Source organism: Marmota marmota, unplaced genomic scaffold, assembly GCF_001458135.2.
Source record: "Marmota marmota marmota unplaced genomic scaffold, marMar, whole genome shotgun sequence".
Classification (NCBI taxonomy): Eukaryota; Metazoa; Chordata; class Mammalia; order Rodentia; family Sciuridae; genus Marmota; species Marmota marmota.
The window spans coordinates 834406-847620 of record NW_025999930.1 but is presented as its reverse complement, the minus strand read 5'-3'; the positions used below and the strand labels follow the sequence as shown (position 1 = coordinate 847620).

At 57.6% G+C, this 13215-nt stretch overlaps 1 protein-coding gene across 1 annotated transcript in view; it reads left to right on the top strand.

Annotated features, from left to right (window-relative positions):
* Wnk2 (WNK lysine deficient protein kinase 2) overlaps window positions 1–13215 on the top strand; it is a 120318-nt gene that overhangs the window by 91502 nt on the left and 15601 nt on the right. The window contains exons 20-26 of the mRNA XM_015506253.2: window positions 1663–2384; window positions 2840–2921; window positions 4622–4710; window positions 4810–5480; window positions 7567–7781; window positions 8779–8949; window positions 9767–9865. Of these exons, the coding sequence (XP_015361739.1) occupies window positions 1663–2384; window positions 2840–2921; window positions 4622–4710; window positions 4810–5480; window positions 7567–7781; window positions 8779–8949; window positions 9767–9865 (2049 nt within the window). The remainder of the gene's footprint in view (window positions 1–1662; window positions 2385–2839; window positions 2922–4621; window positions 4711–4809; window positions 5481–7566; window positions 7782–8778; window positions 8950–9766; window positions 9866–13215) is intronic.

Genomic DNA, 13215 nt, shown 5'->3' with positions numbered 1-13215 from the left:
CATAATAGCTAAGATATGGAAACTAACTAAATATCTATCAACAGATAAGTGGATAAAGAAAATGTGATATACATGTACATAGAATACTATTCAGCCATTAAAAAGGAAATTCTGCCATTTACAGCACAGACGAACCTGGAAGACAATATGCTAAGTAATAAAGCCAGTCATAGAAAGATAACTGCATGGTTCCACTTCTATGAGGTGTTTCAAATTGACTCAGAGTAGAATGGAGGTTTCCAGGGATGCAGGGAAGGGAAGTGGAGTTGTTCTTCAGTGGGCAGAAAGGTTTGGTTATGCAAGCTTGAGTAAGTTCCAAAGATCTGGCTTATACTACAGTGCCTGCAGTTAGCTGTGGAGCACTGCAAGCTTAAATGTGTGTTAGGAGGGAGATTTCATGCTGTGTTCTCACTATCATTAGAAGTAAAAACAAATCTCAAGGAAACCCTAGCACACTCTCCCAGGCTGACTTGGGGAGGGCAGGAAGCTCTAGGAGCACCCAGGGACCATCAAAGAGACACAGGCCTCACGTGGGGAGGCCACTTAGCATCCTAAACTGAAGGTCAAAGATGCTTTCCGGCCACAGCACCTGGGGTGTGTGCCTGGCAGGATCTGAGACCTGCACACCAGGCTTCTGTGTCATTTGAGGTTCCACACCAGCAGCCCCGGTGTGCACTGACACAAATGTGTGTGTGTGTGTGTGTGTGTGTACAAAACAACATGGGTGTGTCTCCCATGCACCATGGGGAGAGAGAGAGATGAACACACAGTCGTTCCGTGGATAGCATGTTCCATGCGGGCACGACACAGCTCGGGGTTTGGAAGGACATGGGGCAAAGCCACGAAGACAAGCAGGAGAGACCACTTGTCGGGCTCCTTGACCTGGGTTGGGGCAGGGGCTCCAGGGTCCTGGGAAGCTCCACACCTACACTGTTCTTTGTGGTTTTCATTTTTGTTTAGTGTACGTCATTCATGTCGCTTTAAAAGACAAAGGTTTATTTTATTGTTTTTAAGTGAGGAAAGCGGGCTAATAGGCCAGGTAGGTTTGGGCAAGACTGCGTTGTGTGCTCCTCTGCGGTTGTTCCCACGAGCACCCCGAAGCTCCGGGGAAGAGGCTGTTGGGCTGCTTCCTGGCTGGGTTTCCAGGTCTCTTCTCCCCTGGCTCCACGCGGTGGCCTTGCCAAAGCCTGGGTGCCTGGTGGATGGGCAGCTCCCAGGTTCCTGCTCACTCTTGGCCGTGGAGGGACATATGGCCTGCCACTCAAACTCCTCAACTAACTAGACTCACTTCTAAGTTGTGCGGAATGGGCCAGGACAAGGGGTTTGCCAGCCACATTTATGGAGCTCACTCGGCAGGTGAGGATTTGGACAGGTGGAAGAGAGAGAGCAGCGGGAAGTGGCATTTGTGCCACCACCAAAGGGGACACTGTAGGATCAGAGACCAGGAGGTGAGGACAGCTGCTGAGAGGTCTGCAGAAGGCCATTCAGGCGGCCAGCTGTGCTGCTGAGACAGCCTGGGCCGGCGGGGACCTGGTGCACGGGGGGATAGGGAGCAGCGTGCGGGGTTGTGGCCAGGTCACCTGAGGAAGGCATCTCTGGACAGGACCAGGTGACTAGGACCAGGGTAAGGCAGAACCACAGGCACCTGTCCTATTTCTCTAGACTCGGCACCCTTCACAGAGCAGCGGACCTTAAAGGAAACAGCCAGCTCCCTTGCTGCTCAGCAGCTCCTGAGCCATCCCAGTGACCCTCCTGGAGGGGCACTGGCCCCCCTGGCCCCACCCTCCCCTCCTGTGACTACTGCACCTCAAGACACAGCAGCACCAGCCGCCAGCACCGTGTCAGAGCCAGCACCAGGGACTGCCATTCGGGCAGGGCGTCCAGGGACCCCTCAGGAGCCAGCCAGTGAGCACGAGGCTCCCCAGCCACTGGCCAAGACTCATGATGCCCAGCGTGCCGCCCAGCCCCTCAGCATGGGCCGAGGACCTTGCGCCCCTGTTCTGGAGGCCTCCCGAAGTTCTGCAAGTCTGGGGGAGCCTGCCTCGGCCAGGGAGGTCAGCATTCCCGCAGAGCCCCCGCCTGCTGTGGCACCAGAGCCCAGTCCTCCCAGTGGGGGCCTGCAACCTGCCCCTGGTCAGCTGCCACCTCAGCTCTCCACGGCAGTGGGAGCCATCAGCCTGGCTGCCTCCCAGCTCCCCAGCCCACCACTGGGGCCCACTGCCCCTCCACAACCGCCCTCAGCCCTGGAGTCCGATGGGGAAGGGCCACCCCCGAGGGTAGGCTTTGTGGACAGCACCATCAAGAGTCTGGATGAGAAACTTCGGACCCTGCTGTATCAGGAGCACGTGCCCACCTCCTCCGCCTCCGCTGGGACTCCCATGGAGGTGAGTGACAGACCTCACCCCGGAGCCCCTGGGAGGAGACCGGCCCCGCAGGGAGGCGATGGGGGGTTTCTGGCCCCACCACCGGCACTGAGTGAAGTGGCCCCCACAGCTCACCATACTGCCTCAGCCCTCGGTGAGCAGCTGCACCCACCCCAGGGAGGCGGTCCTGGGTGGGGGCAGGGGGTGGGCAGGCATCCCAGTTATGCAGGGCCTCCCCCAGCCACGGCCTGACCTGACCCCCTCTCTCGGTGACCCACCCATGTAATAAGAGGCCTCTGTTTGGAGTCTGGCACGAACGTCACAACCCACCCGACTGTCTGCACGGAGGCGGAGGCAGGGGCCAGGCCAAGGACTGCCCCAGAGACAGGAGGGGAAGTAGATTTGCAGTTGAGTTGCCAAGATGTCGGCAAGCCAGGCTCACAGCTCTTCCCTTTTGTGTTTCTTTCTTCATTCAGTTGGAAAAGTCAGAAGCAGCCCCTGCAGGATGGGGCCCTGTGGAGCGGGAGCGGGAGCAGGGCGCGTCCTCACCAATGACAGGTAGCCGGCTCAAGGTCATGCCTGACCCTGGGCAGGGTCTTAAGTGCCACTTCCTTCCTGGGCCTGGAACCTCCTGCATCTGCACCCTCACTCTCAAGGCTTGAAGGCATAAAAGGATCTAGCATCTAAGAAGGGGCCCAGACATGGCATTTAGTTAATACCCACTGAATTCTAGAGGAAACTACACAATTACACTCCAAGCAGAGAAGCTTAATGGGTGGGTGCTAAGATATGTAGGGAGCATGTCTCAGGCCCCCAGTGTCCCTGATGACCAATGTCTAAACACAGTGGACGTCCCTGGGCCAAAGGATTCTCCAGCAGGGTTACCAGATATCCACAAATGGCCATGGTGATTTTGGCTAGCGTGTGGGTGGGGCGAGGAGGGGCTCTCCCGAGACCCAACGGGGGTTTCCTTGCACCTCTGTGGAAATTCTTTCATTGCCTGAACTCCTGAGTCTCCGTCCTAAGTGATCTGGTCTAACCTCGAAGGTGCGAGGTTCCTCCTCAGCCTGGAGCTTCTTGGGGGGATTGGAAGGATGAGAATCGGGATCCAGCTAAGACTGGAAATAAAATGGACGTGTGAGAAGCTGGTGATATTTAGCCCAGAGATGGGGAGGCACAGGCAGAGGCGGGAGAGGTCTGCCCCCACCTCCGCCAGCTGCCCTACCTCTCCATGGGGCGCTGGCCTCACCTGTGAGAGGTGTCCTACAGACCCCTTCTGCAGATGAGGAGCCGTAAGCCTGCAACTTGCACTCCAAGATCCACCAGTGCAAACTCGGGAGGGAAGTTCCGGGAGGCAGATTCAAGGTGGGAACAAGTGCCTTTGCGGCCGTCAGAGCCGCCCAGAAATAAGAGAGAGCACACCCCTTACTTCTGGTAGTAGGGAGCCCCTCCTCATTCTTGGAGTGTACAGACGTGGGTTGCAGGATGCCCCCCACAGGGACGCAAAGAGGAAAGTCAAGTATGGCCCACAGGCGCAGGATGATCAGACACAGAACCTGACATTTAGATGGTGGGGGTGACTGGGCGCGGTCCCCAGCCTCCCTGGGGCTGATTGGCTCTTGTGTCCTTCTGTAGCACCTGGGTTCAGCTCCAGCCCCAACCTGTCCATGAGTTTTCTTTGCCACATGGGGTCTTGGCTCTGGCCGGTGCCCATGCATCAGCTCATGGGGCTTCTCTTATTGGCTCCTCATGGCAATCCCAAGAAAGTAGCTGGATACCATGCCATCCTCCACTCCATAGAGGGAGGACACTGGGGCAGCTGCAGGAGCAGCAGGCACTCCCTAGGCATCAAGGAGCAGGGTTGGCAGTTGGACCTGTTGACCTGCTTGGTGAGACCCTCCTAAAGCTGAAAGGCACCTGGGGAAAGAGTGCGGGCCATCCGGAGTGCAGAGGGCGTGTCATGTTGGGCTGTTCCTCCCTTCCTCAAGTCTGTTCACCATGTATTTTCAGTCTTAGAACAAGTCAGCTGGGCTAGGGGTGTGGCTCAGGGTTAGAGCACTTGTGTGGGAGACTCTGGGTTCAGTCCCCAGCACTGCAGAACACACGCACGCACGCACGCACATACACACACACACACCAGCTGCCTTCCCTGCCCAGCAGTGGCGCTCCCAAGGGACTCACCATGGCTCTTTCTACCGTGAGCCCTTCCGGTCTCTTCCCCCGTCCCACCCCCAGTAATGCTGTCAATGTTCCTACAGCAGAATCGTCTTCCAGCAACACGCTGGGCTGTGACAGTGACGGAGGGCAGGTGGCCTCAGATGCACCTGCAGCACCCAGTGCCCCCCAGGTAAGGGTGGCTTTTTTGACATGATGTTAGGCCACCTGGTGAGCTCTGCCCTCAGCCGGTATTTTTCACGAAATCTCTTCATTTCCGCTTGTATCCAAGGGTGTCCCTGCTTCCGCAAGCCCCACATTCATGGAGCCCACGGACCAGAAAGGCAGGGTCCCCAGGGAAGCCCCAGCAGAACCCATGCAGAGCTCTCTGGAGACAGACACAGGAGGCAGCCGTCCCAGCCACCCGCAGAGCCACGAGTCACCTCGGAAGCAGCCAGGACAGGATGGCGGCTCACCGGCCAAGACCGTGGGCCGCTTCTCAGTGGTCAGCACGCAGGATGAGTGGACCCTGGCCTCCCCCCGCAGCACGAGGTACTCCGCCCCGCCCGACGTCTACCTGGACGAGGTCCCCTCCAGCCCTGATGTGAAGCTGGCAGTGCGGCGAGTGCAGACGGCCTCCTCCATCGGGGTCGGTGTAGGCGAGCCTGCGTCCAGTGACTCTGGGGACGAGTGCCCACGGAGGAGGCCCCCGGTGCAGAAGCAGTCCTCCCTGCCCAGTGGCGGTGGTGTGGCCAGCGACTTAGTGAAGAAGGCCACTGCCTTCCTACACAGGTCCTCGAGGGCTGGTTCACTGGGCCCTGAGACTCCCAGCAGGGCGGGCATGAAGGTCCCCACCATCAGCGTCACCTCCTTCCACTCCCAGTCATCCTACATCAGCAGCGACAATGACTCCGAGTTTGAGGACGCGGACATAAAGAAGGAACTGCGCAGTCTCCGGGAGAAGTACGTGCCGAGTCCAGCGTGGGCCCTGTGAGCCGTGCTGGATGGAGTTAAGGTCCTGGACGGGCAGGCATTCACTTGCAGCTGCTGGTCAAGGGGTCAGGCAGTGACGAGGCCCACTTAGGCCCATCCCTTTGGCCGGCTGGGTGAGGAAAGTCCCTCCTTCAGGGTGTCCTCCACACTGTGCTGGCTTGACCCTGCTGCCTGCCTGGGTTCTGGCTTCTCAGGGGGCCACTCCTCCCCTCTGGTCCCTTCATCCCTCCAGTCTTCTTCCTCAGTCACCCTCAGGAAGGACATCTCTCATGAGACACATGCCTTCCTTCCCGCTCTCTCACTGTCTGTCTCTCTGCTGGTCTCTGTCTCTGTCTCTTATCCAGCAATCATTCATTCTCCCTGACTCACGGTTGGGGGTTACTGCCACCCTGAGATGTCCTTTGAGACAGGAGGGGGAGCCTGGACAGTGAAGCTAGTAGGGGTGGCTCATGGGACTCCACAGTGGCTGGAAAGCAGGCTGTTGATGCTGTCTGGGCTCAGAAATTGCACGTGCCCACAGGAGGAGCTACGCACCTGTCCCAGGGCACAGGGAGTGTTACAGACACTGAGGACTCGCTGTGTGTCTACAGGAGCCATGTGGGGGTCGAGGAAGGGCCAGCAGTAGCATGGAGCATGGGAGATCCAGGGTGTAAAGAGTTGCCAAATCCTAGGAATGTTCTAGAAGGCAGCCCCAGCAGCTTCATCCCCCAGTGCATCCAGACAGTGGAGGGGCCCAAGCAGCACCACCTGGAACTGGTGGGAGCAGAGGAGGAGGGACTCCTGGGCACAGCAGTCAGGTGCACAGGGGAACTGAGACACAGCTAAGCCACAGTCTCTGCTGCCCCTGCAAGGAGGCCTTGTGGAGGGGTGGGAGAGCCTACGTGAGCAGCTGGGCACCAGGGAGAGCGGTCCTAGAGTCAGTGGCATGGAGTCAAATGAGGGGTGAGGCCTAGAGGTGGGGCGGGCCTCGTAAGGTGGAAGCCAGGGGAGGGGAAGGGGGAGTTCCAGAAGCAACTTGAAGGAAGGGATTCAGGGAAATGGAGAGAGTGGGGATATGGAGCCCAGGGGAGTGGGGTGATCTTTAGAAGTGGGCAGGGTAGAATTTGAGCCTCAATCTAGTATAAAGGGGACTTGGTTGCATCTGATAGGAAGTAGCCAGTGGTCCTGAGTCTTCCTTGCCTCAGAACCCTCTGGACCTTGTTAGGATGCAGGTGCCTGAGCCCCAGGGTTTTGATGTGCACGTTGGGATTTCTTAAGAAAGACTTTTTCTAAAGCAAACACGGCAGATTTAGAGGATGCAGGGGGTGATGTCAGAACTTGCTCCCTCGTGTCCAACCATGAAAATCATGTTTTCCCAGCATAAAAGGTGGAGATGGGCTGTGACCCCCTTGTTGGGGCAGCTGGTGGGGTTGGCACCTGGCCTCCCAAAGCTCAGCCCAAGGCACGGGAGGGTGGTGGGGAAGGCAGCCAGCAAGTCCTCAGGGAGACTCCCCAAGGGGCCTCCACCTCCTTCCCTTCAGCTGTCCTCGAGACTGTCCCAGCTCATGATCGTCACCCAGAACAGTGGACCCAGCAGGGCAGAGTCCAGCCTGGAGCTCCAGGCCAGTAATAAGTGTTTGGTCAACTCCTTCGTGTGGCACTGTCCTTCCTCTGAGATACCTTCCCTTAGCAGCCTTATGTGGGGCAGATAACTCACAATAAACTAAGGCAGCCTATTTCTCTTCACCTATGCTAATGCTCTGGACTTTTGTCACCAGCCGCAGCCTAAGTGTCTATAGGGAGTCCTCTGTGCCGCCCTGGCCATCAAGGCAAAGGCAGTGGTTAGGATTCTGGATATTTGAAAACTTCAAGTTTCTTAGTTCCCCTGCATCAATGCTGGGGGCCCCTTGCCTTGGCCTGGCTTATATAAACAGGGCCATTTAAAGCCCCATGTGGCCCTTCAGTGGTCCAAGGTAGAGACACAGGCACTGCCACCCCACGTCACCTCTTCTCCCCCCACCCACGGGCCACCTCCTGCAGGGGAAGCCCACCTGCCCTGCCTCTCTCCCTCCTCCAGGCACCTGAAGGAGATCTCGGAGCTGCAGAGCCAGCAGAAACAGGAGATCGAGGCTCTGTACCGCCGCCTGGGCAAGCCACTTCCGCCCAACGTGGGCTTCTTCCATACGGCGCCCCCGACTGGCCGCCGGAGGAAAACCAGCAAGAGCAAGCTGAAGGCGGGCAAGCTGCTGAACCCCTTAGTACAGCAGCTCAAGGTCGTGGCCTGCAGCACAGGTCGGCCTCTGGGGGGAGGGCTGCTGTGGGCCTGGGAGGGAGGGAGCTGGGGGACCCCCGAGTGAGCCTTGGGAGGCAGACTCGGTGCAGCTGCAACACCACCAGACCTGGAAGGACATTTGGGGTTCTCTTTCCTGATCGCCTTTCACTGGAGAAAGGAAGCTGTTGCAGGACCAGGGGGACCACCCCCACCTCCCTGGCCTCTGTGCTTGGTGCAGAGTGGTGAGATCCGTGTGGAGGCAGGGGCTGCTTGGAGCTAGACCTTAGCCCCAGGTGATAGATGGCCAGAAGCCCAAGGTTGCTCTTCCCACCTGATCCTCCCTGCAGGAAGCTGCCTAGGACAGCAGGCTGCTTCCTCTGACCCCATGTGAGGCTGAGGTCAGTCTGCTCCCTGGGTGTGAAGCGGCTGCCTTTGGGAAAGGTGGAAGGATGGGGATGTCCTCCTGGCCTGGACATGGTAGCAGCCAGTCTCTGGGGCTACACGGGTCTGGCTCCAAGGCAGTGTCCTTGCATGTCAGGGGTTCCTCTGAGGCATCCTGAATGGCATTTCCAAATGCCACGAGCCCCAGCGTTCTGGGACAGAGATCCCATGAACCCAAATCCCCAAGCATGCCCTGTGGGAAGGCATGGCAAACCAGCCGACCACACGCCGTCCACACAGTGCATGAGTTACACACATTCATTGCCAGATCCCAAAGCCAAGGGGAGACTTGTTTGAGCGAGAGGTACACAGGCTGCTTTGGGCCCAGATGTGTCTCCTGCCAATTATTTGCACAGCACAGGTCCGGCATGGCACTGGGGACTGGGGGAGATGGGACACTTCCTTTGTCCCCCAACATTCCATCCAGGAGATGAGCCATGTGCCCGTTTTCTGCAGGAGTCTCTGAGCTTCCCCAAGGTCACCCAGCAAAGAGCTGAGAGCAGACCCAGCCCACACCCTCCCCTCTCCAGTGGCACCTCATGGTGCCTGTCACCTCTTCTCCCCCCCCCCGCCCAGGTCACTTGTCTGACTCCAGCAGAGGCCCTCCCGCTAAGGACCCTGCCCACGCCAGCACAGCCCCGTGCGCGAAGGCAGTTCAGACCCAGCAGCCCTGCTCCGTCCGAGCCTCCTTGTCCACAGACATCTGCTCCGGCTTAGCCAGTGACGGAGGCGGAGCGCGTGGCCAAGGTGATTTCCAGCTTGCCTGTCTCCGAGCATGTGCCAGCCACGTAGGGCCTCAGTGGTGTCCCAGGAGCACGCCCATATGTGTAGAGTGGACCAGAGCCGCAGCCAAGGCTGCTGAGCAGCTTGGTAAAGAAAAAGGGGCGGGGGAGAAAAAAAGAAGATATAGTCTGTGGATGCCAAAAATGTCACTGTCCCCCATCACCAGGTCTTGCTGTAAGCTGCTCAGAGGCAGGTGATGGCTTTGCTAGATGGGCCTCTGGGAAGTGGCCAGAAATGGAAGGGGTCAGCCCGATGACAGGGAAAGGACAGGGCTTGGCATCTTGCTGTGTTCTGCCGCGCCCGTTCCTAGGCACCGGCCGCCCTGCCCCTGTCCGCTCCCTACAGCGGAGCCCAACGGTGCTAAACACCGGGTCCTTCCAAAGTCCACGGGACGGCTGGGGGACGAGGGCTCAGCTCTCAAGCTGGGAATTTGGCCCTGAGGAGGAAATGCTCTCTCGTCAACGCTGCCGTGGACGGCAGCAGCTGCTCGATAAGGCGCTCTCCTGTCCTCACCATCTCTGTCCAGAGAAATCATGGTGACCGACGCAGGTGCCCCGCCCCTCCCCCCACCTGCCCCTCTCCTCCGGGCCTCTTCTCTTCTGCTCCTACCGTTGCCTCCTTCCCCTCCCATGGTCAGTGGCTTTGGTGCTCGGGCTGGGCTAGGTGGAGCCGTGGATGTTAAGTTACAAGGCTGGTGTGGCTGTTGGTGTGGAGGAGGAATCGCAGCAACCTGTACTTGATGCGTGTCTCTCTGTTTTCTTCCCTTTATATTCATTTGCAGGCTGGACGGTTTACCACCCAACGTCTGAAAGAGGGGCCTATAAGTCTAGTAGCAAGCCTCGTGCTCGATTCCTCAGTGGACCCGTATCTGTGTCCATCTGTCTGTATTTGTTCTTTTGTATTTTCCCACCTCTTGGCCCTTGGTTTGTCCCTTCCCCGCCCCCGTCTTCATTACCTCTCATACATTTCATAGGATGCCTCCCCTACCCCTTGCAGTCACCTCCTCAGTTTGAAAGGTGGACCCCATGAGCCCTTCCCGTTGAACACCACCGTCTGCCCCACCCCCAGCCCCCAGAAGGCCGTGTGCATGCTCTTGGCTGCGCCTGGGCACCAGAAGCACGTGCAGCGGCACCCCCGCCCTGCCACAGGCCCCTCCGCCCCTCACGTGCCAGGGCACTCTGCATTTCTTCCGTCACCTCATTTATTTGATTTATTTTTCTTACGTTGGACGTAGTTTTCTTTTCTGTTGCAATTGTGGCCAGTATACGTGTCTGCTGTCCCCCAGTTCCAGCAACAACAAAAAGATAACCCCAACCTTCTCTAGATGCACGGTGTGTTGCACACGTGTCTAAACTCTGAAGACGTGCATGGAGCAGGCCGGTGCAGTCCTAAAGGTCCCTGGAGGTCGTGACCTCTGCCCAGGGGCTACAGCCCAACACCCAGCTCTGCGTCTGCCCACTGTCCTCGCCCTGCATGTGGAGATGCTGAGAACCTGCTGCAGGGGCTGGGGTTATAGCTCAGTGGTAGAGCACTTGCCCAGCATGCGCAAAGCCCTGGGTGCAGTCCCCAGCACCACAGAAAATGAAAGTTACAATTTAAAAAGCATTTGCTCCAGCGAGGGCTTCCTGAGACTCCATACACACCCACGCCGGGAAGTCTGATCCCCCGCACTGCACCTCACCCCCTCTTCAACTCAGAGACATGAGACTGACATCTGTCCCTCAGCTCTTCCTTGGGAGCCTGCATCCTGCTTGGCCCCTTTTTCTTCTCGACCCAACTGGAGCACTTTGCTGGATGTGCCTTCCTGACACCCCATCCCCACCCCGAAACCTCAGGGATGAAGTCATTGACACAGCTCCTTGACCTCCAACAAACCAAACCCTAGTTCCAGCTTCTCTCACACACCCTAGGACACACCCCAAGTGCCCAGGAGTGCACACCTGCTTGGGCCACACGATGGTGCGGCTTATTTTTAACCCTCATGATGATTGGCAAATGAATCAAAAATTGTGCACTTTTTAGGTTTTTTGTCTTTTTTAACAGAAAAATTGAACTTTTTGACAATTGGATTGGAGATGCTGGTTTGGGGCACATGACTTTTTGCTTGTACAATAAAGATACATTGTGCTTGTGGGGACCCAGAGGCCATGTTTGCAGTAAGTAACCATTGCCATTGCCACCCCATCAGAGGCCCGTACGGATCATCATTTTCCAGGTGGGGACAGGCCGAGGGCACTAGGCCACTGTGGGAATGCCAATGGCTTCCTGTTGGCCTTTTTTCTGTTTGATGGGCTGCCCTGTTTGAGCCACGGTGGTGCCCAGCTGGCGGCACATCTGTGTGGCTTCTGGTCAGTTGCCGAAGTAAAGGTGGACCTGGTCTGGGAGGCCTCCCTTGTGCATCTCTCCCATCCTTCCGGCAGGCCAGCCCTGTCCCTGTTCCCAGCCTTGTCCTGGCCCTGCTCCCTGGTGCCTCTCTTGCTGTCCCTGGTACAAATGCAGCTCACACTGGGGTGGTCTCCAGGGTTGAAGGCACCTGGGTATCTGGGTGTCTCTTGTCCCCTGAATGGCTGCCGTTGGTCTTGGGAATCGAGCAGAGCACTCGGTGGCTTTCCCAGTGTGTTGGGTGAAGCAGTGTAGTGACAGTGGTGTGACTGTACCCCTGAGATTGGCACTGCTTCTCTACGCCAGGTTGTGTTTTTAAAGGGTTTAAAAAGTGAGACAACATGGACAAAGGCCACGGAACAGAGTGTGGAATGTCTGAGGCAGGTGTGGCTGGTCGGCCTCGGGTGTGGTGGCTGCTGCCTGCCCTGGCCTTGAGCATGTGCTAGTGTTTGTCCACAGCCTGCCCCTTTCAGGTACACTTGGCTGTTTCCGTCTTTTCAGATGATCACACAGCCCCATGTACTCTCAGGTAGCTGGGCAGGCAGAGCCCAGATGGGCACCAGCTCTGGGTACTTCTTAGTGTAGAACCTGGTCTGGGAGAGTGCCGGCTCAGCAGCCAGGGTGGGCTGGAGGCCACCAGCCTCCCCTGGTACTCTGCAGGATGTAGCGGAGAGGCCTCCTGGCCGGTGTGCTGCTGGCCCCTGGGTTAAAGAGCTTAAGGCTTCTCGCCAAGCTCTCCATCTGTGTGTCTGCTGGCTCCTGAGTAACCACAGGGGTGACCAAGAGAAGGATGCACTTTGAGATCTGTGAGGACTGAGCACTAAATACAGGGGCTAGAGGGAAGGTCAAAGTCTCAGGAGCACACGAGGCCCAAGGTAGTCAGATTGCATGGGTCTGGAGGCCTGGAGGAGGGATGGGCCCTCCAGGTAGGGGCAGCCTGAGCAAATGGCGAGGAAGATGCCAGAATGTGCCCAGCTCTGTGGGGTTGTGGGGTCAGGGGTGATGCTATAAGGAGAGGAGGAGCTGAAGCTTAGGGACAGGTGTGGCCGGGGAGGAGGCGTCTGGCCCAGCCCAGCGCTTGCTTGATAAAACCTGTTCACTGCCTTCCTTAGTGTGGGACACCCTCACTTCCTAGAAAAGAAAAGCCTTCAGGACCATAAGATGTGCATTATATTTTAGCACATGGAAAGGTCTTGGCTTCCCTGAAGCTCAGTGAAGATGCTGCCCAGACAGGGCCAGTTGAGGTCAGAGGGTGGGCTGGGGGACCATTTAGGGCAAAGCCAAGTGGAGGAGCAGGTAGATCCAGAGGTGGGTGCTGACCCCAGGAGGAGGAGCAGGGAATAGGTTCGTGGCTGCAGTGAGTGGGCAGGCCCTAGGGGAGTGTGGACCCTGTGTCAGACACCCCCGTCGGCACTGGCCCAGTACCCAGCTGCTCACTCACCAGGCCCTTCCTTGTGGTAGCACATCCTTGGTTCTGACTTGGCACTTCCTGGGTAGATCTTGGTGATCTTCTCAGCTTGAGAATATGGTTCTTGATGTAGAGACAGCCCAAAGGGTGTTTTGTACTTGGACACCAGCACAGGACATCGGATGCTACTCGGTTGAGTAAGACAGACCCTTTGGAGGTTGTGACAGGGTTGAGGTGCGGTGCCAGGGCCAGCCAGCAGGGAGGAGTCCAGGAGGGCTCACCCTTTGGAGTCTGTGTGGATGGTGCTGCTCCTGCAATTTTTGTGGACTTTGTCAATAATTTGATCACTGACATAGAAAAAGCACATGTGAGGAGCTGCTCCAGGCCTGACCCACTTTTTATGCCATCTGTCCCCGTCAGACATCCTCAGCTTTGAACGC